Here is a 21,612-nt window from a genome sequence, read left to right as displayed (position 1 = left end):
GTGAAGGGAAATCTCGATGGGACACAGATGGCAAAAAACTGTCAAGGGTTATAGCCCTCCATTAGGCTGGCCATACATTATACAATTTTCTTGTTCAACTTCCTTTAGATTTACCTTCAGCTATGCAGTGCAAGGACCTGCCTAATTGCATACAAATTTGAAAGTGTTTAGGTTTGACCTCATTGTATATGGTTTTGGTAAATCTTTAAGAAAATTGTATAATGTATGGCCACCCTTACTCTATCCAAAATGAAAAGTATTTGACTTTGATTCTACTTTAAGACCAATCATATCTTGCTTCATATCAAATACAAACCCAATTCCAAAAAAGTTGGGACACTGTACAAATTGTGAATAAAAACAGAATGCAATGATGTGGAAGTTTGAAATTTCCATATTTTATTCAGAATACAACATAGATGACATATCAAATGTTTAAAGTGAAATTGTAACATTTTAAGGGACAAATAAGTTGATTTTAAATTTTATAGCATCAACACATCTCATAAAAAGTTGGGACAAGGCCATGTTTACCACTGTGTGGCCTCCCCTCTTCTTTTTATAACAGTCTGCAAACGTCTGGGGACTGAGGAGACAAGTTGCTGAAGTTTATGAATAGGAATATTGTCCCATTCTTGTCTAATACAGGCTTCTAGTTGCTCAACTGTCTTAGGTTTTCTTTGTCCCATCTTCCTCTTTATGATGCACCAAATGTTTTCTATGGGTAAAAGATCTGGACTGCAGGCTGGCCATTTCAGTACCCGGATCCTTCTTCTACGCAGCCATGATGTTGTAATTGATGCAGTATGTGGTCTGGCATTGTCATGTTGGAAAATGCAAGGTCTTCCCTGAAAGAGACAACATCTGGATGGGAGCATATGTTGTACTTGGATATACCTTTCAGCATTGATGGTGCCTTTCCAGATGTGTAAACTGTCCATGCCACACGCACTCATGCAACCCCATACCATCAGAGATGCAGGCTTCTGAACTGAACACTGATAACAGCTTGGGTTGTCCTTGTCCTCTTTAGTCCGGATGACATGGCGTTCCAGTTTTCCAAAAAAACATTAATATTTTGATTTGTCTGACCACAGAACAGTTTTCCACTTTGCCACAGTCCATTTTAAATGAGCCTTGGCCCAGAGAAAACGCCTGCGCTTCTGGATCATGTTTAGATATGGCTTCTTTTTTGGCATATAGAGTTTTAGCCATCAATGGTGAATGGCACGGTGGATTGTGTTCACCGACAATGTTTTCTGGAAGTATTCCTGAGCCCATGTTATGATTTCCATTACAGTAGCATTCCTGTATGTGATGCAGTGCCGTCTAAGGGCCCGAAGATCACAGGCATCCAGTATGGTTTTCTGGCCTTGACCCTTATGCACAGAGATTGTTCCAGATTCTCTGAATCTTTGGATGATATTATGCACTGTAGATGATGAGAACTTCAAACTCTTTGCAATTTTCCTCTGAGAAATTCCTTTCTGATATTGCTCCACTATTTTTCACCGCAGCATTGGGGGAATTGGTGATCCTCTGCCCATCTTGACTTCTGAGGGACACCGCCACTCTGAGAGGCTCTTTTTATACCCAATCATGTTGCCAATTGACCTAATAAGTTGCAAATTGTTCCTCCAGCTGTTCCTTATATGTACATTTACCTTTTCCAGCCTCTTATTGCTACCTGTCCCAACTATGTGTAGCTCTCATGAAATCCAAAATGAGCCAATATTTGGCATGACATTTCAAAATGTCTCACTTTCATCATTTGATATGTTATCTATATTATATTGTAAATAAAATATAAGTTTATGAGATTTGTAAATGAGTACATTCCTTTTTTTACTCACAATTTGTACAGTGTCCCAACTTTTTTGGAATTGGGTTTGTATAAAAGCTGTTTACTTTGGCCAATTTTTACTTTTATTTGCCCTGGTTGTAAAGCATGCTTTAGCAATGATGGGTGATTGGGCAGGGGAAAAACAAGGAAAAAGGTGGGCACATAAAAAATTGAGGCGTGTTAATAGTGGATGGGGTTACTAATAGATGTTTAAAGTGGTTGTAAAGGCAGAAGGTTTTTTTTTCTTTTTTTTTTTTCTCTTACCTTACTGTTTCTTATCATTCTATGCAGTAAGGTAAAAAGAAAAACCTTCTGCATGCAGCTTTTCCAGCAGCCCCCCCCCCCCCCCCCCCCATACTTACCTGAGCTCGCCTGGTTCCTGCCGTGTGCATGAGAGCAGAGGCTCTGTGTGTTCTCCCTCTCCTTTTTGGCTCAGATACAACAGCAGGAGCCATTGGTTCCTGCTTCACTTAATCACAGCCAGTGATGACACACAGAGTGGGGCTCAGGAGCGAGCATGCATGAGTGCCCCCATTGCAGGTGGCTTGCGACTGGGAGAAGCCAGGAGCATCGGCGAGGAACCCAAGAACCGGAGGATCAGGACTGCACTGTGCAAAACGATTGCACAGAGCAGGTTAGTATAACATGTTTAAATCACAAACCTACTAACTTCATTGCTACTTGGGCATTGGGGTTGATTTACTAAAGCTAAATAGACAGTGCACTTTGCAAGCATGGTTGCAATTATTTCCCCAGAGCTTAGGGAATGTGGTGAGATTCTGCTGATTTCCATTATCCAATCATATACAAGCAATCATATACAAGCAAAGAATGAAGGTTTTTTTTTCCCCTTGCAGCCGATTGGGTGTTTTTAACAAACTGAAGTTTCACCACATCCACTAAGCTCTGGGGAAAATGAGTGCAATTGCACTTGCAAAGTGTATTTGCCTTTAGTAAATGAACCTCCTTGTAACAAGTTGTTTGTTTACCTTTGTTTTCAAGCTGAGGTGTTCAAAACATACTGGAGCTTTTGCAATCCTAGTAAATGCCTGACATTGCCTTTCTATTTATGAGCTGTATCCATTTACACAACTGCAATGTTCAGGACACAGAAGGGTCGCTTAAAAATACCCTCATCCCAAAGTGTCTTCCACGTCATTGTTGGATCCAAGTAGCCCATTCAATTTAGAACTAAAGATGACACTTGGATGAATGGTGAAACATCTTCAACAGTACAGAACATGCACAGCTAAATGTGCCTCACTACTATGAGCTACAGTATACCGGGACCTGGATGTATAAAAAGAGAAGCACGGCTTTTGGGCTTCTTAGTGATGGAGGGTAAAACAAATGTTAATGCCTGAACATCATTTTGTAACTTATACCTGTTTTTTTTTTTTTTTTTTTTTTTTTTCCAGGACAAATTGGGCTTTCTTTTGGTGGCAAATTTTATTAGTAGCAAGGGAAAACTGGCCCAAAATAGTAAAAAAAAAATATATATTTTTTTTAAATTTAGCTGTATATTTCTTGTTACTACCATAACCTATCACCAAAGAACAACTCAAAATAAACTCTCCTGCTCCCGATGATCACAGAGATACCACATATGTGTATGTTATTTGTTGTTTGTACTCATAGTACACACATTTTTTTTATTAAATTTAGCTGTATATTTCTCGCTATTACCATGATTTACCACCATAGAATAACCTAAAATAAAATTCCTGCTCCTGACAATTGCAGCAATACCACAGATGTGTGTTATTTGTATCCGTTGTAGGGCCCAGAAGCAATGGTGTACATATACTTTTTTTTTTCATTCTATCTACCTACAACACATTGACACTAATTAAAAAAAAAAAAAAATGCTTTTTTAAAAATAAAAATCCCACCAAACGTATACGGACCCTGACCTTGACTCTTGCCTTGACCATAATACTACTAACACTGGCACTGATCTAGATCTAACCCTGATCTATTTTTTTTTTCTCCTCACTTTTTTGTATTTATATCTTCATCTTCTACAAGGAGAGGAAAATATGGTGTATCTTCCTCCTCATTCAGTAGGGGAAGTAAACACAGGGGCAGGATCACTGGTGATAGCCAATCCAGAGGCGATCCGGTGTCCTGGAACTAGGTGAGAGACCGGTTTCTGTGCTGGGAGGGAGTGCGCAGCATGGCGCATTCCCAGCACAAAAAGATGTATACATTTATGTGGCCCCACTGGAAAAAGCCCAGTCCAGTGAGGCCGCAGCTATGCATACTGGTGGCAGGATCGGGTTAAAAACATAAAAAAAAATCCTCCCCTAGATGGCAGTAGCACTGATCCTAGCTTCAGCTTCCCCCCCACCACCTCACCAACACAGAGAACTGATCAAAGACCGCTGATGGCTCAGCTCTCTGTCTTCGGCCTGTAATGAGCTAGTGACTGTCAGTTGCTGGCTCTCTGGTCTGCCCCTCCAGCGATCACTAGAGTGCCAGGCTGTGGAGGGGCAGGAGCCGCTGGCTTAGCCTCCCAGCGGCTCATAGAGGCTGAGCCAGCTGCCAGCCTAGGAACCTGGGTGGATCCCAACTTAAAAGTCAGGATCTTTCCTGAGACTGAACCGGCTGAGTGATATTGGCTTGCAGCAGGATTTATACCCACATGCGATGGGCTTTAGACCAGCATGCGCGTTTGGTGTTATTAAAGTAAAACATGCACTACTGATTCCATGTTTCAGTGGGATTAACGTTCCCGGTGGGAACTGGTCCTTAGCCCCCGTTTACACCGGTGCGATTTGACAAGTCGCACCCTATTGTCGGCAATGGAACTGTTCAAATTGGTGCAATGCTGACTTTGCGGTGCTGCACCGATTTGAAAAAGAGGTTCCTGCGCTATTTTTGCAGATTTCAGGTGTGACTTACAATGACATCTGTGCATGTCTCACAGATGTCAGCCAAGTTGCATCGACATGCAGCTTTGAAATTGTGCGATTTCAAAGTCGGAATTGGTGTTAACAGAGGCTTAGAGCACTTTCACATGGGCAATCTGATCAGGTCCGCCTATCAGTTTTTTTTTTTGCATTCCAATGTACCAGCGGGTGTAAATGCACTTGTGTCAATTTATACTAAAAGCATAAAAAGATTTTTCACCAGTTCATGCGCTGACCAATTTGTCCTTCGGAGTTGGCTGGTAGGTAGTCAGGTTGTTGCAGCTCCTCTCGATTCCTCTGGATGGTGGATGAAAGCCCTGTACAAAGATTCAAAGGAAGACAAGCGCACAGCCGCCCTAGCATAATAACGTTTTTATTGTAAACATAAAACAAGACTTGAGTAATAGTTGCACTCACATATTCCCGGATGGTGTGGGCATGTACATTTAATATTCCCCTTCAAGTAGCACGGAGCTCGATCGCTGCTCCTGTGACATCCCCTGATGGAATTCAAGTCCTCCTCACATGGGGCCCCGGCGTACTCGGCAGGGTGGGCATGCGCCCGGACTAGCCGACAGTCACTGTAGGCAGGGGCGCCGTGGCTTACCCAGAAGGCTAAGGATGATGGGGAGGGAGGAGTGGGTCAACTGTACGTCCCACGTCTGTTGCTATGACAACGTGTTTCGGAGGCGGGGCCTCCTTTCTCAGATGACCTCTAGTCCAATGCCATCCTACCTGAGACTTGGTGACCAAACCTCACCTGTACACTCAAGATGAGCAGAGTTTTATAATGAATTCCTGCACTAAGTTGTGTGAGAATGTATCCTATGCTGCACCCCAGGGGTGTAACTACAGGAGTCGCAGTTGCGACCTGGCCCCATGCTCCAGGGGGTCTCTGCTGCTCCCCTGTACAGGAGAGGTGGCATATAGAGGAACCAATGCCCTCCATTTTCCTCCTGCAGCTGCTGAAAGCCTGCTTCTCCTCCTCTCCCCCACCCATAGACATTTAGCAGCTGCAGGAGGAAAATTGAAGGCATCGATTCCTCTATATGGTGCCCCTCCTATCTAGCTTCCTCTTCTTTCTGCTGTCTCCCCCCCTTTCCCCCTCAACTATCTCATCAGCTGGATGGGCAACGGAGAATGTTCCTTTTCTGAATGGACAAAGTCAATGATCTGTATCGATCACTGACTGTGTTCATTAATAATGGAAGCATAGTAAACAATTTACTATGCTTTGTGTGTGAATGAATGGGAAGCTCTGTACAAAGCTATTCCTGTTCATTCCTTCTGTTCTGCTGAGGCTGCAAAGATGGAGATTGCAGGCTGTGCCCTCCTGCTCGCTGGGATAATGGCCGAGTGGCTGTTGAGCCGCATCGGTTGTTATCTCCTGAAAGCCGACTGACGACTCTAAAAACCGGGCCTGGGCTGATGCCTGCAGCTTCCACTTTACAACCACTTTATCAAGCCGACATACATAAGTGGTTAAAATCCAGTAATACATGGTCTCACCCTGCTCTGCACATGCTCGGTTGCTCTACCATTTTCAGGCACTGCTGAGTTTGTAGAGGCTGATTTGTTGACAGCCTTAAAGCAGAAGTAAACCCTCCTATCCTTTACAGCCAAGGATGCTGCTTCTGTTTAACCACTTAAGCCCCGGAGGATTTGGCTGCTCAAAGACCAGGGCCTATTTTGCGATTCGGCACTGTGTGCCTTTAATGGACAATTGCGCGGTCGTGCAACACTGTACCCAAATAAAAACAATGTCCTTTTTTCCCCCACAAACAGCGCTTTCTTTTGGTGGTATTTGATCACCTGTGCGATTTTTATTTTTTGCGCTATAAACAAAAAAAGAGCGTCAATCATAAAAAAAATAATATTTTTCACATTTTTTATATGAAATTCCCCCAAAAAAATGTAAAAATCAAATTTTTTTAATATTTTAGGCCAATTTGTTTTCTGCTACTTATTTTTGGTAAAAAAAAAAATCGCAATAAGCGTATTTTGATTGGTTTGCGCAAAAGTTATTGCGTTTACTAACTAAGGGAAAGATTTGTGTCATTTTTATTGTTTTTTTTTTTTAACTAGTAATGGCGGCGATCTGCAATTTTTTTTTGCGTGACTCCGACATTGCGGCAGAAAGATCGGACCCCTGACTAAAATTTTTGACACTTTTTGGGGGTACCAGTGACATTACTACAGTAATCAGTGCTATACACATATGCACTGTTACTGTAAAAATGACACTGGCAGGGAAGGGGTTAACTTTATTAGTGATCAAGGGGTTAAGTGTGTCCCTAGGGGCGTGATTCTAACTGTCAAGGGGCGTGGCTTGTGATGTAACCACAGAGACATACGATCCTACATAGCAGGATCGTATGATCTCTGCAGTTACACCAGGAGAATGACAGGCAGCTGTGTTTACATTAGCCGTCTGCCTTTCTCCCTCTCCAGCGGGAGATTGCGAGTGGCCGGCGGACATCGGAGCCGCCGGTCACTTGCGAGGGCATGGCCGTACAGGCTTTGCCCAGGAGGGGCTGACTGCCGCAGTAAATATACTGTGGGCGGTCGGCAAGCAGTTAAACCGCAACTGCCATGATGCTGCACATGTGATCAGTTATGACACCAGACATTTCATAGTTTCACAGTTTGTGACAGTTAGCCATCCTGACGTTCCAGGAATGTAACTGTTTTTTGAGACCATTAAATGAATGGGTTTAGTTCCACCTTTTGATTGAGGCGTCCATTTATGAAACTGAGATGAGCAGTGATCCTGATGATCGCAGCTCATCTCGGATCATTATTGGTTTATGAAACCGAGATGATCGGGGGAGGACATGTTCTCCGCTGATCATCTCCACACACGGAGAAGCTGTCATTGAGTGACACAGAAACGGGCAGTTTATGAAGCTGCGATCTCCGCACTTCACTGGCGATCTGTGCCAGAATTTACACTCCCAGATTCACCAGCCTAGAGGTGGAGAATCGGGGAGAGAAGACAGAATCCGGAGAGAACTGAGGGGGAAGTTTATTGACTTCCTTCTTCCTCGATCAGACCCCCCAACACAGTAAACATGTCCCCCGTCATATTTATGTAGTTATACATGTGTATGTATATATATATTTAATGTGTGTGTATATATATATATTTAATGTGTGTATGTATATATATATATATATATATATATATATAAAATGTATGTGTGTATACAGTGTATATATATGTATATATATATATATTTCTGTAGGGGGACTAATTATTTTATTAACATTAGGTGGGAGTCGAATGCAAGTGTACTCAGCAACTACTTTACACAACTACTCACAACTACTTTAAGCCTCGGTTTCCACTAGTGCGGCTACGAAGTCGTGCTACTTCTAGCACGACTTCGTAGCAAAAGTAAACCGCGGCTTCAGTTAGACTTGTCCCTCATATATAGAGGGAAGTCGCGCTCAAAAGTAGTACACGATTTACTTTTGAGGTCGCGGCAACTGAAGCCGCGGCAGTGGAAACGGGCCCCATTGAAAACAATGGGTTTTGACTTGCTGTGCGACTTGACATGTGTCAAGTCGCACCGCAAGTCGCACTAGTGGAAACCGAGCCTTAGACCGGAAGAAGTCTTATCTTATCGCAGAGGTAACAGAACACATTTCTGCCATTAATAGCCTTCTTTACCCAATTTCTTCTGTCACTTTACTTCCTGCTGAAGTCATGAAGGTGGTGTTGTAAAATTTTGTCGGACCCGTGAAAAAATCGGACCTCGTCACTTCCGGTCATGGGAGTCTCAAGTGCGCATGCGCACCAGACATTATCTTGGTTTGGTAAACTTATAACACAGAGCGACCAGTTGAATGAGAGGAGGCGGGGCTGAGGTGGGACGGAAGACACCGCCGCGTCATCTGCAGAGCTGAATAGAGGAGGCGGGACGGAGGCGTGGCTGTGTAATAAATGCAGGACTTTAGCGACTCCCTGTTTTATTATCTTTACTAATTATCGTATTATTTATCCTTAGGATTTCATTACATTTAGTATTTCTTATTTTGCATTATAGAAATACTAAATGTCATGAAATCCGAAGGATAAATAATACGATAATTACTAAAGATAATAAAACAGGGAGTCGCTTAAGCCCTGCATATATTACACGGCCGCACCTCCGTCCCGCCTCCTCCGCCAGCTCTGCATATGTGCCTCCGTCCCGTCGCACCTCAGCCCCGCCTTCTCACAATCAGCTGTCCGTTCTCTGTTATAATTTTGCCAAACCACACAGAAGAACGTCACACAAACACGTCCGTTTACTTTATACCTTCCTTGGATGTGTGAAGTGAGTTTGGCGCCCCCTCAGGACAATTAGTGTATTGCAGTGAACGCTGCACAGTACATGCTTACTGGTGGGAGACTCAGCCACTCGCTGCACAGCAGCGTGTTGGGGCGAGGCTCGGTACCTCTGCACGGCAGCCTATTGGGTGGCTGGCACAGTCACTCATTGCACAGTAGCCTATTGGGTGGCTGGCTCAGTCACTCATTGCACAGTAGCCTATTGGGTGGCTGGCAGTCACTCATTGCACAGTAGCCTATTGGGCGGCTGGCAGTCACTCATTGCACGACAGCCTTTTGGGTGGCAGGGTTAGCCCCTCACAGCACGGCAGCCAAATAGGTGGGAAGCTCTGCCACTTACAGCACGGCGGCCCACTGGGTGGGAGACTCAGCCCCTCACAGGCAGCACGACAGCCTAATAGGTGGGAGGCTCAGCTTCTCACAGCACGGCAGCCCATTGGGTGGCTGGCCCAGTCACTCATTGCACGGCAGCCTATTGGGTGGCTTGTTCAGTCACTCATTACACAACAGGCTTTTGGGTGGGAGGCTCACCCCCCCTCATAGCACGGCAGCCTAATAGGTGGGAGGCTCAGCCACTCACACCACAGCAGCCTATTGGGTGGGAGACTCAGCTGCTCCTAGCCTGACAATCTATTGGGTGAGAGGCTTATCCAGTAACAGCACGTGCATGGAGTAACTACTTCCTAGTCATGCATCTGTCATTGAACTTTGAATGTGTTTTGTGTGCTGGCAATGAAGATCGGCCCCGTGCTGATGTCAGGGTTGCAGATCTCCTAGAAGGACGGCTCCTATATACTTGTAACGTGCATGTGTAGGATGATGATCATGGCTGGAAGGGAGATGGAGTGATGTATGACTGATCGCTCAGACTTCCATTGTACAGATCTCACACATTACCATGATGAGGTCTCACCTGCTGCTTGCAGAATGTAATGGCTGTGTTGTCAGCACCTCTCTATCATCCCATGGTGGATCAGATCCCAGAGGTGACCCATCAGAGGTGTATAGAGGAAGAAGTGAGAATCCTGGTCCTCCAGCTAGAAGTGAAGGTGATGGATGGTGGAGCTGCAGTGGGGTGATCTTAGAGCGGAGTGCAGGGATTGTCATCTGCCAGGCCGCTGTGTTTTTTCCTTTTATAAAAGAAAAGGATCTCCCTTTGTCTGCCTCTGATGATGCTGTGCTTTTATCAGATGACTTCCCACCAGATTTATTCATTCAGGTGGAATGCCCATTGGAAGCCAACATAGTCTCAGAACACAGAACCCATGCTAACCATCCAGATCAGAGGTCAGGACTGGGCCTGGTCCCCGTGTCAAAGCCGCAGAGCCAGCGAATGCAATGCACGGCCGACCTTCTCATGGTAGTACCGTGCCCTGAGTTTCAGATGGCATATTCCAGCTTATTCAGGAGAGAAGATGGCTGGGTGTTTTCTAGTGAAGATGAGAAAGAATATGGAGAGTTCCAGAAAGATCTGGCACACCTTCATTGGTTTGCTGTTCTGAAATTGCAGAGCCCACTTACCCAAGCCAAGAGCAGACTGGACATCATGAACTCCTCCAGTCTGGTAAAAGGCAGTACGGTGTTTGCATGCGGCTCTCCGTTTGGCTCCTTCTACACCGATATCTTTCTAAACACCGTTAGTAAAGGAGTCCTAAGCAACATTGCCGGAGATGGAAACGTCGTACTGCTTACTGATGCTCGTTGTCTACCGGGGTCAGAAGGCGGCGGCGTGTATTTGTTGGAAAATGGAAGTTTGTATTTGATAGGAATTATTGTGGCGCCGCTATGCTGGAAGGCAAACGAATGGGTAGGATTGGCTTTGGCTTGTTCCATTACCCATATCCTTAATAACATTATTAAGGCACTGGGCAAGGCAGACATTGCTGTAAAAAGTGAATTGACCGCATTGGAGATGGGGCGATGTATTGTGGACAGACCCAAGAAAGGTGCAGGACCCCCAGAACACTTGATGGCAGTTGCTGTTCTAGTGGATTCCGGCCAGTCGTGGGGATCGGGAGTTCTGCTAAACTCAAAACTAGTGCTGACCTGCCGACATGTGGTGAGACATTCATCCAAGGTCTCTGTGAAGATCCAGAGTGCTAACCTAACACGTGGAGATCACTATGCTTTTAAAAGGTAGGCGAGGAATATTTAAAGAGCCTTAAAGGGTTACTCCACTGCCATGGAAAAAAAGCAAATAAAAGAATATAGCGCATATAAATGCTACTTAAGCAATGTTTTTGTGCCTTACAGCAGGGCTTGACAAATTTTCCTGAAATCTAGGAGCCAGCAAAAAAGTTAGAAGCCAGTTTTTTTTTTTTTTTTTTTTTAAACTAACAACCAAGCTTTATTAAAACGGATACTAAATTTACACATAAATACGACTAGAACCCCACTCTCCTCTATAGCGCAATTGGATGAAAACAGACTGTCTGTCTCTTTCCATCCGATGCCATCTGATCCGATCCACGGGATGGATAGAAAATAGAACCACCATCCGTCTGCTTTTGGCGGACAGGATCATATGGCGGCAGATTACTGCTCCATAGAGGAGAATGAAGGGTCCGATCAGGTCTGCCTGAAAAACTGACAGGCGGACCTAAACAGACAGCCCGTGTGAAAGGGGTCTTCGGCTGTGGCATGGCGATGAGGGAAAAAAAAAAAAAATATTTATTTTTTAATAATAATTGGGAAAAAAAATATTTTTTTTTATTTTTTTTAATAATTAAAAAAAAAGAAGAAAATATTATTTTTTTTTTTTTTTTACATTTAAAAAATAAATTAAATTAATAATAACCACACTCCCTGTCAAAGGTAACTAACTGGACAGGGAGATGGTAATGCATTGAGAACAAACAGGCAGTGGAAACAGTCATTACTACCGGCCACCACATGAGGGCGCCAGTTCCCCATTGGAAGCCTCTCTCATCTCAAGTAGGCCGAAAAGCTGGGGCCTCAATTTTCGGACGGCGCGAAAGTCTGTGCAAAAATGACAGGACACCTTCTGCAGGGCACGCCAGGTCGCTAATTCTAGTCGCAAATGCGACCTGGCGCCCGGGGATTGTCGAGCCCTGCCTTACAGTGACCATAGGTAAGGTTGATTCTCCCCCTATACACATTACAAAGATATTTCATCTTTTGGTCATATATTTTTTGATGCTGATTTATTTTTGTCTTATTCTTCAGACTGTGATTGAAATTTATTGTTATATTCTCCTGAAGAAGCAGCGTAGTCCACAAAACATGTAGAGAACACTGTGGAGATACTCTGACTATTCTTCACATTTCAAGTCATTTTTTAGCAGATACTAATTGTGTCAGTTATATGTGATGTATGTCATTTTTTTGTAAATTATTTATCTATTGTCTTTTATATTTAATAAAGCTATACCTTTTTAACAAAGTTATCTAAGATATACTAATTAACAAAGATACCGGTACCCAAAAATCCAGTTATTCCCATTCCCCTTTCCCTAGTGAGTACCTCTATAACTGGGGAGTTTGAGGTCCCACTTACCCCTCTATTTTTTCACATTGACATTTTTCTGGAAGTTGGTACCATTTTTCTATATATTACTATAGGCATCCAATAACATAAGCAATGTTGTTATAAATTGGCTATCATTTTCACTCTGCAACCACTTGTAATTTTCTGTAAATTCAATGCAGCATGGCGACCTGGAGGTCTTCTGTACACGTTTGGTGTACAGAACATGCCAGAAATGTAATTTCCTGCTTGTGTGATTGGCTCACTCATTTTCTATTAGTCTGCACTAAGGTACAATGTCAATTTTTTGGCACCCCTTGGAATAGGGATTTCAGTTTTGGCAAGCTAGTCCTCAAGGCTTAAATGATTTTAAAGGGATCCCAACACTGTAGCTTTTCTCATTCGAACACTGAGGATGTACCTGGTGATTATAATAAACCAAACCCTCCCATTCAGATTCAGTCTGCAAAGGACATGGTGAAACAAACAGCTATTTATTTTCCGTTTCAAGTATTTATTGGGTTTTAAACATTTTACAAATAAGAAAGCATTAGATCAGGAAAAATGTGCTGTCTTGCTTTTTAAAAATAACATTATACATAGAGACTTTCATTTAACAAAATGAGGCAAGATAAGAAAAAGGAAAAAAAAAAACATGACCAGGTAGGAACCCAGAAAACAAGGTAAAAATATTATCTAAGAAAGATAATCAGAATTAAATAAGTGGAAGAAGAAATAAAGAAAAGTAAGAGCGGTAAGTGGTAGAAGATGGAAGCGGTAACAAACAATCATAGTCTACTGGAAAGCCCTGCATTCCAAACCTTGGAACCTGCGATGAGTGCTCTTTCTAGCCAATAGTAAGGTGTATCCCGAAGGATGGTGTGGTGTTGGTCCCGCTCACTAGAAAGCTTACCTCATTTTTTGCAGTACGGAGCACCTTTTTGTTCCAGAGGTCCTTGCAGTGCCCTATCAGATGATGGAAAGTAGCAAATTTCCATCTTTCGTAGTGACCGATCAGTCAGAGGGTCAACTGAGAAAATCCATCTTGTCTGCAGCAGACTGATGACATTGTTTTACCAGCATGCTTTGACTGGAAGTGTAGGTACTTCTATTTTACAGGCAAAAAGTACCCTTAAAACTGGTATGTTCTATTCCTAAAGCATAACATTAGCTTTTGTTGCAAGCTGCCTCCATACTAGTAGCATTTATGTTTCTTTCCACTCCATGCTAGAAACCGCATAAGGGCTGTTGTCATTAGTTAATCCCAAAAAGACTTTGTCTTGCCAAAAATTTAAATTAATTTCTGAAATCATTTTGTAGGTTTCATCCTGTCAAAGGTGACGTGGTGTTTTCAACTCAGGAATCCTCTCCCTATGACATTGCCGTCATACAACTGGAAGAAGAAATACCTGGTATACCTGAACCAGTTCTGGCATCTGGCTACTGTGCAGGTTTGTTATTCATAGTTATTCCAGAACATGCGGAGTCTCTAGGTTTTTGTGGTTGGTACTGAGCGTTACATCTTAGACTAGGAATCTTCTTTTTTTTTTTACGCATCTCAAACAGAGGAGAATGTAAAAAGGCATTGATTAGCAGAGAAGTCTCATAGGTCTATAGAAGGCTCTGTTAATATGACCTGCCCAACTGCATTCTCTTACACTATTATACCCACCTAGTCTACCCATTTCATACACTTGAGGGATCTAAAGTGGCTAAACAACATTTTACAATGCACAGCTATGGCAGTAGATTCAGCACTGCCCCACATTGTTTTCACTGTCTCTTCTCAATTTTAGTAGATTTCCAGTGCTGCCCCATCTTTATCTCTGTTCTCTGCCTTTGGTTATAGAATGGAATCACATGACGGATAAAGAAATACTATTGTGCTTCTGGAAATATTGATTACCTGACTTTTATGCTGTTTCACTGGCTACAGTACTTTCTGGGCCAGGTTCACAGATCAGGAAAATCAGCGTGAATTCCAAAATCCTGATCTGCATACTTGTGCCAGGTCAGTCTTTGAGTAAACATTGTGGACAACCAACTGCCATTTTAAGGCTAATGTTGCACTGTCTAAAGAGTCTGATTTTACATGTTTAGTCACCAGGCCCTAAATAGGCCAGTCATGGAAAGGATGCCATCATCAACCCTATATAAGCTCTTACACCATTATACACTGAGTTTACTTAGGGTTTGACTATTGGGGGGATGGAGTGGAGGGGAGCATAGGAAAAATTACTTTTTAACACAGCCTTTTTATAATAAACCAAAGCAACAGGTCAGTCTGCAGTGATTCTCAGAGGTGTAAGTACAGTGACTACAACTTAACTGACTCCCCAAGTTTGTTCCATCAGACATTGTTGGGTTCAGATCAAGGTGAGGAAATTCTCCAGAGACTAGATTTCTGTTTTCTTCCAGTAGGGGAGGTTTCCTTCTGGAGTCCTCATATAGCAGCCATCTGTCATCTCAGATGCCAGAAATTCTGTCATCCTTTTTTTTTTTTTTTTTTTTTCTTCGGTCTGATACCTCACAAACTTCCTATTGCAGCACCTACCTGTGCCTGAGTGGTCTTCCGCACATAATCGGTATATCACAGTAGCTGGCTGGTGTAGTCTGCTCTTCAGATGGATGAAGCTGGGGGTTGAAGTCCTCATGACAGGATGATAAAGTAAACAGTAGAAAACATGATCTAGGGACGCTAGACATCATCCAGACTCATCTGCTGGAGAATGATACTTCCTGTAATCTAAAAACCCGACGGTCAAGTATCGACCGGGGAGTCTAAGCAACCAACTGTTGAAGTACACCCGACCAAGGGGGGGTTGGGGTGCAAAACTGGTCACACCCAGAAAGGTTGCAAAAATAGACTCTACTCTGGGTAAGAATTGCAAAACGGAATCTTTATTGAAAAATTTCTGATTAACAGACAGCGAACAGTCGCTAAAACTCTACAGCTGACTATAAACTAACCCCATGAACATTGCGCTGCAGATATACCCACATTCACACTCAAACACACATGTTCAGGTCCCGTTCCTCCCAAGAAGGAACAAGGCCTGAACATGTGTGTTTGAGTGTGAATGTGGGTATATCTGCAGCACAATGTTCATGGGGTTAGTTTTGGAACAAGGCCTGAACATGTGTGTTTGAGTGTGAATGTGGGTATATCTGCAGTGCAATGTCTACAATACAGCTGGAAGGGGCTGTTCAAATGCTGTGCCCATGATGCCCTGCGTCACACCTGCATGAAATTAAGGCATGTTGGGTTGACAGTTTGCTCTTTCTTTCAAACTCGGCCATTCAAAACAATGGGGCCCCCGAGGCAGCCACAAACCAAATGCTTGGCTCGTGGTTGCAGCGCATTGGTCCTATTGTAAATCAGGATATTCTTATTTACTTTATGCTTCAGCTCTCTCCCTTTATACCTGAAGAAGGAGAAATCTGATTTGCCACAATTCTGTAAAAAGCTGCATGGCCTTTATACTTTTTGTTTTACAGCAGACCTGGCGCAAGATTGGGTTCCAGGAAACAAAATTAGAGAACTAAGGGTAGCTGCTAAGTTAGTGTTGTGTTATCACATTTAGATCTCTGGTCCTACCAGTAAGAGAACAGTTATTAATTAAAAAGCTAATATGGTAGAGTGACTTTTTGTATACTAAATTTTCCTAATAATACTATGATATGGCATAACTGTTAATTTACCATCTTTTTTGGCAGGAGAGGATGTCTGTATTGTTGGATTTGGGGCTCTGGGGGAAAGATGTGGCCCATCTGTAACGTCGGGAGTCCTGTCATCTGTCATATCTGTCGGTGATGGCCCGGTCATGTTACAGACATCTTGTGCTGTTCATGGAGGTTCCAGTGGAGGACCTTTATTTGCTGTACAGTCTGGAGAACTACTAGGTAAAAAGTGGAACAATGTTCTGGTTATTTAGTTTAAATGTACATTTTATGTTCATTGAACCTTGTATGAGCCAAATAAAATGGTCACTTTTCCACTGGCTTCAGAAGCCAATCACAAACTGTTAAAGACTCACACGTTTTCAAACTGATATTTTAGTTCTTGGTGGGTGCTGGAGTATTCGTATCAAGAAAAAAAAGGAAAGTAAAGGTTGTTTAAGGATGGCCCATCAGTATCCAAATTACACTAAATTCATAAAAACATGTATATTTTATTACAGAATGTCATCCAAAATTTAAAAAGTCCTAAAAATCACAGATCTGAAATGATATCCCCATGTATAGATATTTTTAGATTTAGAAGTAGCAAATAGAAATTGTCATCTGTCCAAATAGTCAATGCATTTCGTGGTCATTCCTGCTTCTTCATGACTTCACATTTTCAAACGACAGATGCCTTGTTACATGTAATTCCAATCTAGAAGTCCAAAATGCAGATATAACTACATTACATAGGTTGGTGTCTAGAATTTATAACTATCCATCAATCATACTTGAAAAACATAGACATATAGATGCTATCCAGTCTGTGAGGGGAAGAGAGAGAAGAAAGAAAAACACACACCACGTATGTACTTACCTCTAACAACAACATATAGCTGGGGAGATGTTTGTGTTTTTTTTTTTTTTTTTTTTTTTTTTTTTTTTTTGTGTTTTCTTCAGTATCCAAGTTTCAGGCTGCTTGGTACCAAGACTTGGCTGTGGAAGTAGATTAGATTTGGGTATAGCAGTGCTACTGATTTGCAACTTCGATTTGAGCAGATGAAGTGTTCTAGATGGACACTGTGAACATAGAAATATGGGAACTTCCATAACTGCTTTTTAATCCCCTTGGCGCCTACCGCCTCCCAGCCCTTGCGGAATTCCAAAAGCCGGGAGGGCGGAGACAGGCATTCGGGTCATGTGACCACTGTGATGGGCTGTCACAACAGTCACATGAGCGAAAATCTCCCTTTTGCAAGTATGTATCAGGAGCTCAGCAATCCCTGCTGGGAGTGTGCTTTCGGCATGGTAAGTAGTTTACACAGAGCTGCATATTTGCGTCCGCTGGCCGTTGAGGCCCACATGCCGGGAGGTCATATATATATATATATATATATATATATATATATATATATATGTGTGTGCATATAATATATATATATATATGTGTGTGCATATAATATATATATATGTATATGTGTGCATATAATATATATATATATATATATATATATATATATATATATATATATAGTATATGTGTGTGCATATAATATATATATGTATATGTGTGCATATAATATATATATATATATATATATATATATATATATAGTATATGTGTGTGCATATAATGTATATGTGTGTGCATATATATATATATTTATATGTGTGTGTGTGTGTATATGTATATGTGTACAACCAGCGCTAAGGAGTTAAAGAAGAAATCTCCATTCAATTTGTATTATTATTGTGTTCTGTTCCTTTCATGTAGTACTTCCTATGTACTCTCTATGTCTAGCTGTGAAGTCAGACAGGACACTCCTTCTCCCTCTACAGCAGTTCAACAATGCAACTATCAAAGAAATAGGTGCTTTGACAGATAGCACTTTTCTCCATCACCAAGCACTTGGCCAAGACAGGAGTCTTTCAAAGAATGTATGAGGATGTTCCAGACTCCTAGGTAAGTGCTTGTAGATGGAGTAAAGTGTCATTTGTCAAAGCAGCAGTCTCCTTGTTAGTTGCCGGATGTCTGTGGAGGGATGAGAGGATGCCTTGTTTGACCTCACAGCTAGCCCTAGACAGCACCTAGGAAAATGGGACAAAGTACTACATATACTTTGTCCACTGGGGAAACTGTTCGAGGAAATGAACTCAAAAAGTATGAAAGCCAACCCATGGGCATGATTTATTTTTTTAATAGCTATATTTAGAATCATCCATAATATACAGTATCTCACAAAAGTGAGTAAACCCCTCACATTTTTGTAAATATTTTATTTTATTTCATTTGACAACACTGAAGAAATTACACTTTTCTACCATAAAAAGTGAGTGTACAGCTTGTATAACGGTGTAAATTTGCTGTCCCCTCAAAATAACTCAACGCACAGCCATTAATGTCTATACCGCTGGCAACAAAAGTGAGTACACCCCTAAGTCAAAATGTCCAAATTGGGCCCAAAGTGTCAAAAGTGTCTTTGTACTCCTCACCTTGTTGCCGCCACACATTCTTGACACCATCTGAAACAAATAATCAGATCACAGGACATGGTTCCAGTAATCTATGTCCTTAGTCTGCTTGTCTTCAGCAAACTGTTTGCGGGCTTTCTTGTGCATCATCTTTAGAAGAGGCTTCCTTCTGGGATCACAGCCATGCAGGCCAATTTGATGCAGTGTGCGGCGTATGGTCTGAGAACTAACAGGCTGACCCCCCACCCCTTCAACCTCTGCAACAATGCTGGCAGCACTCATACCTCTAATTCCCATAGACAACCTCTGGATGTGACGCTAAGCACGTGCACGCAACTTCTTTGGTCGACCATGGCGAGGCCTGTTCTGGGTGGAATTTGTTCTGTTAAACCAGTGTATGGTCTTGGCCACCATGCTGCAGCTAAGTTTCTGAGTCTTGGCAATCTTCCTATAGCCTAGGCCATCTTTATGTAGAGCAACCATTCTTTTTTTCAGATCCTCAGAGTTCTTTGCCAAGAAGGGCCATGTTGAACTTCCAGTGACCAGTATGAGAGAGTGAGAACGATAACACCAAATTTAACACACCTGCTCCCTATTCACACCTGAGACCTTGTAACACCGGGGAGGGTAAATGGCTAATTGTGCCCAATTTGGAAACTTTCACTTAGGGGTGTGCTCACTTTTGCTGCCAGCGGTTTAGACATTAATGGCTGTGTGTTGAGTTATTTTGAGGGGACAGCAAATTTATACTGTTATACAAGCTGTACACTCACTACTTTACAATGTAGCAAAGTGTCATTTCTTCAGTGTTGTCACATGAAAAGATATACTAAAAATATTTACAAAAATGTGAGGGGTGTACTCACTTTTGTGAGATAAAGTAAATGATAGTTTCACAAGGGGTCCCTCAATTGCTTGCAAGCCAGTTGTGAAATTTTGGGACCTCTCTGCGGCACAATACAGAATCTGAAACAGCTGGAGGTTCTGCTTCTTACTTGTGATTTTACCCAATGAACTGTTTGCAATCACTGCCTAAAATTTAAGGTGATTGTAAATGCTATTATTATTTATTTATTTTATTTTTTTTTAATAACAAACCGATTTATATTTACCTGCTCTGTACAATAACATTCTCTTCCTGGGTCCCCCACCAGTGTCCATGGCTCCTTCTCTCCAGCGAGTGCCCTCAAAGGGAGCTGCTTTCTATGGGGACACTAATGTGGCATCGCTCCTGAGCCTCGCTGGATTCGGCTTTGTCCCCCTGCTCTCTCGTCACTGGCTTTGATTGACAGCAACAGGAGCCAATGGTTCCTCCTGCCTTAGCAAAGCCAGTGAGACCAGGAAGTGAGGGGAGAGAAGATTTGCAGATGGGCACGGTGCTGGATTGAACGAGGGCTCAGGTACGTTTTTAAAAAGGTAAGGGGAGGGGGGGTGGTACTGATGCCTAAACATTTTTTACCCTAATGCAAACAATGCATTTGGATAAACAATGTTTTTTTTTTTTTTTTTTAAGTTTTAAATTAAATTTTATTAGGTCAAAGGAAAAAGCAGAAGTTACAAATTACAATATCATATCATGTGAATGGGAAGGATATCCTCCCACATATGGGGTTGCAAACAGGTAACAACGTGTTAACATCTTGGTAGATACAAACCATGAGAATACCACAAATTAGGACTTGTAGAAATGTTTAGGTTTTTATAAACACTTGAAGCAGTATTCTTTATTTACTTCTCTTAGCCTGGGTCCATTTTTATATTTTGCGTCAGTATTTTTCTTATGTTTTCTTTATTTTAGGGATTGTTGCTAGTAACACGAGGGATAACAATACAGGAGCAACATACCCCCATTTAAACTTCAGTGTCCCTGTTGCCATCATTCAAGCAGCACTAGACAGATATGTGCAATTTGGGGACTTACGGAGCTTCGGAGAGCTTAATAAGGCTGGGCTTGCAGTGCGAGATGTGTGGCGACTACAGAGGTCTCCTGAAAATGTTTTCAAGAGCAAGTTATAAGTCCCTTGTAAGTACTTTTGGACTGCGTACATGTCATTAATACCTTACTTTTACACGATCAGTGCTGCAAAGGTGGCATGCAGAAAAAGGACATTGTATTCTGACAGTGGCACATGCCACTAATCAAGGCAAATTTTCCAACATATTCCTTTAACAGAAGTCAATCAAATTGTGGACTTACGGAGTAGGGATGGCCACACACAGATCATAATTTGGCTACCAGTCCCTGCAGAAAATAATTTGGCCTGCTTTAGGTAAGTCCATGTGAGAAGATCTGATTATCAGCTAAGCGCATTACATGTGAACCAAGCTCATGGCAAAAAATAAAAAACAAACATTTGAACAATCATTAAATGTCACGAGATTCTTTGAATTTGCACAAACTCTTCCCTCCAATAACTTGTGTTCTGGCAATCAATTGTTTTTAAAACCAGGGAGAGTATACTTGATCATTTTCTATATTTAAAATTGCACAAAACTTGGGAAGAAGGATCTACATAGGATTAATCATGGTTGCAATTTAAAATAGTCCTAATACCTGTGATGTGACTGATATGGTTTAGTCATGTGATGAATCAGCAGTTTGTTGCTAGTCAAACAATGGAATCCAAGGAATTGTAGTAACACTATTGCAAGATCGAAAGTTACTTTTGTGGCTCTAGCCTTATGCCCCGTACACAAGCGTCGAAAATTGGCAGGGAGTTTTCGGCCAACGTCCGATCTGCCGATTTTCGGCTTGTTAGTATGATGCTTCTGACAACCAACTCCGACTTTTCTGCCGAAAAAAATCTGGTGTGCAAGCTATAAAATTTTTGTTGGCCGTCAACACAAACACGGCCGATTTTCGTGCAGTCAGTACAGATTTCGACAGGGAAAAATCTGC

General features: G+C 42.1%; 1 protein-coding gene across 2 annotated transcripts; it reads left to right on the top strand.

Annotated features, from left to right (window-relative positions):
- The first annotated feature begins 9,888 nt into the window (after nt 1-9,888).
- TYSND1 (trypsin like peroxisomal matrix peptidase 1) lies at nt 9,889-21,253 on the top strand. Of its 2 annotated transcripts, XM_082269316.1 has the most exons (5): nt 9,889-11,227; nt 13,899-14,029; nt 16,296-16,481; nt 20,512-20,740; nt 20,802-21,253. In XM_082269316.1, exons 1-4 carry the CDS (start codon nt 9,990-9,992, stop codon nt 20,727-20,729), a joined length of 1,773 nt encoding a protein of 590 aa, XP_082125442.1. In that variant the 5' UTR covers nt 9,889-9,989; the 3' UTR covers nt 20,730-20,740; nt 20,802-21,253. The 2 variants fall into 2 exon arrangements, with proteins under 2 accessions (XP_082125442.1, XP_082125441.1); XM_082269315.1 differs by lacking the exon at nt 20,802-21,253 and having other exon boundaries at nt 20,512-20,801.
- Nucleotides 21,254-21,612: the final 359 nt, after the last annotated feature.

This window comes from Pelophylax lessonae, assembly GCF_965119305.1.
Source record: "Pelophylax lessonae genome assembly, chromosome: 9".
NCBI classification, from domain to species: domain Eukaryota; kingdom Metazoa; phylum Chordata; class Amphibia; order Anura; family Ranidae; genus Pelophylax; species Pelophylax lessonae.
Note: the sequence above shows the minus strand (reverse complement) of the source record. Positions and strands in the feature narration are given on the sequence as shown.

What these genes read in the sequence shown, in the direction of transcription:
- TYSND1 (XM_082269316.1), top strand. Translation starts at nt 9,990, where the DNA reads ATGATGAGGTCTCACCTGCTGCTTGCAGAATGTAATGGCTGTGTTGTC. An exon ending in GATCACTATGCTTTTAAAAG is followed by an intron (nt 11,228 to 13,898) that starts GTAGGCGAGGAA and finishes ATCATTTTGTAG; the next exon opens with GTTTCATCCTGTCAAAGGTG. An exon ending in ACAGTCTGGAGAACTACTAG is followed by an intron (nt 16,482 to 20,511) that starts GTAAAAAGTGGA and finishes TCTTTATTTTAG; the next exon opens with GGATTGTTGCTAGTAACACG.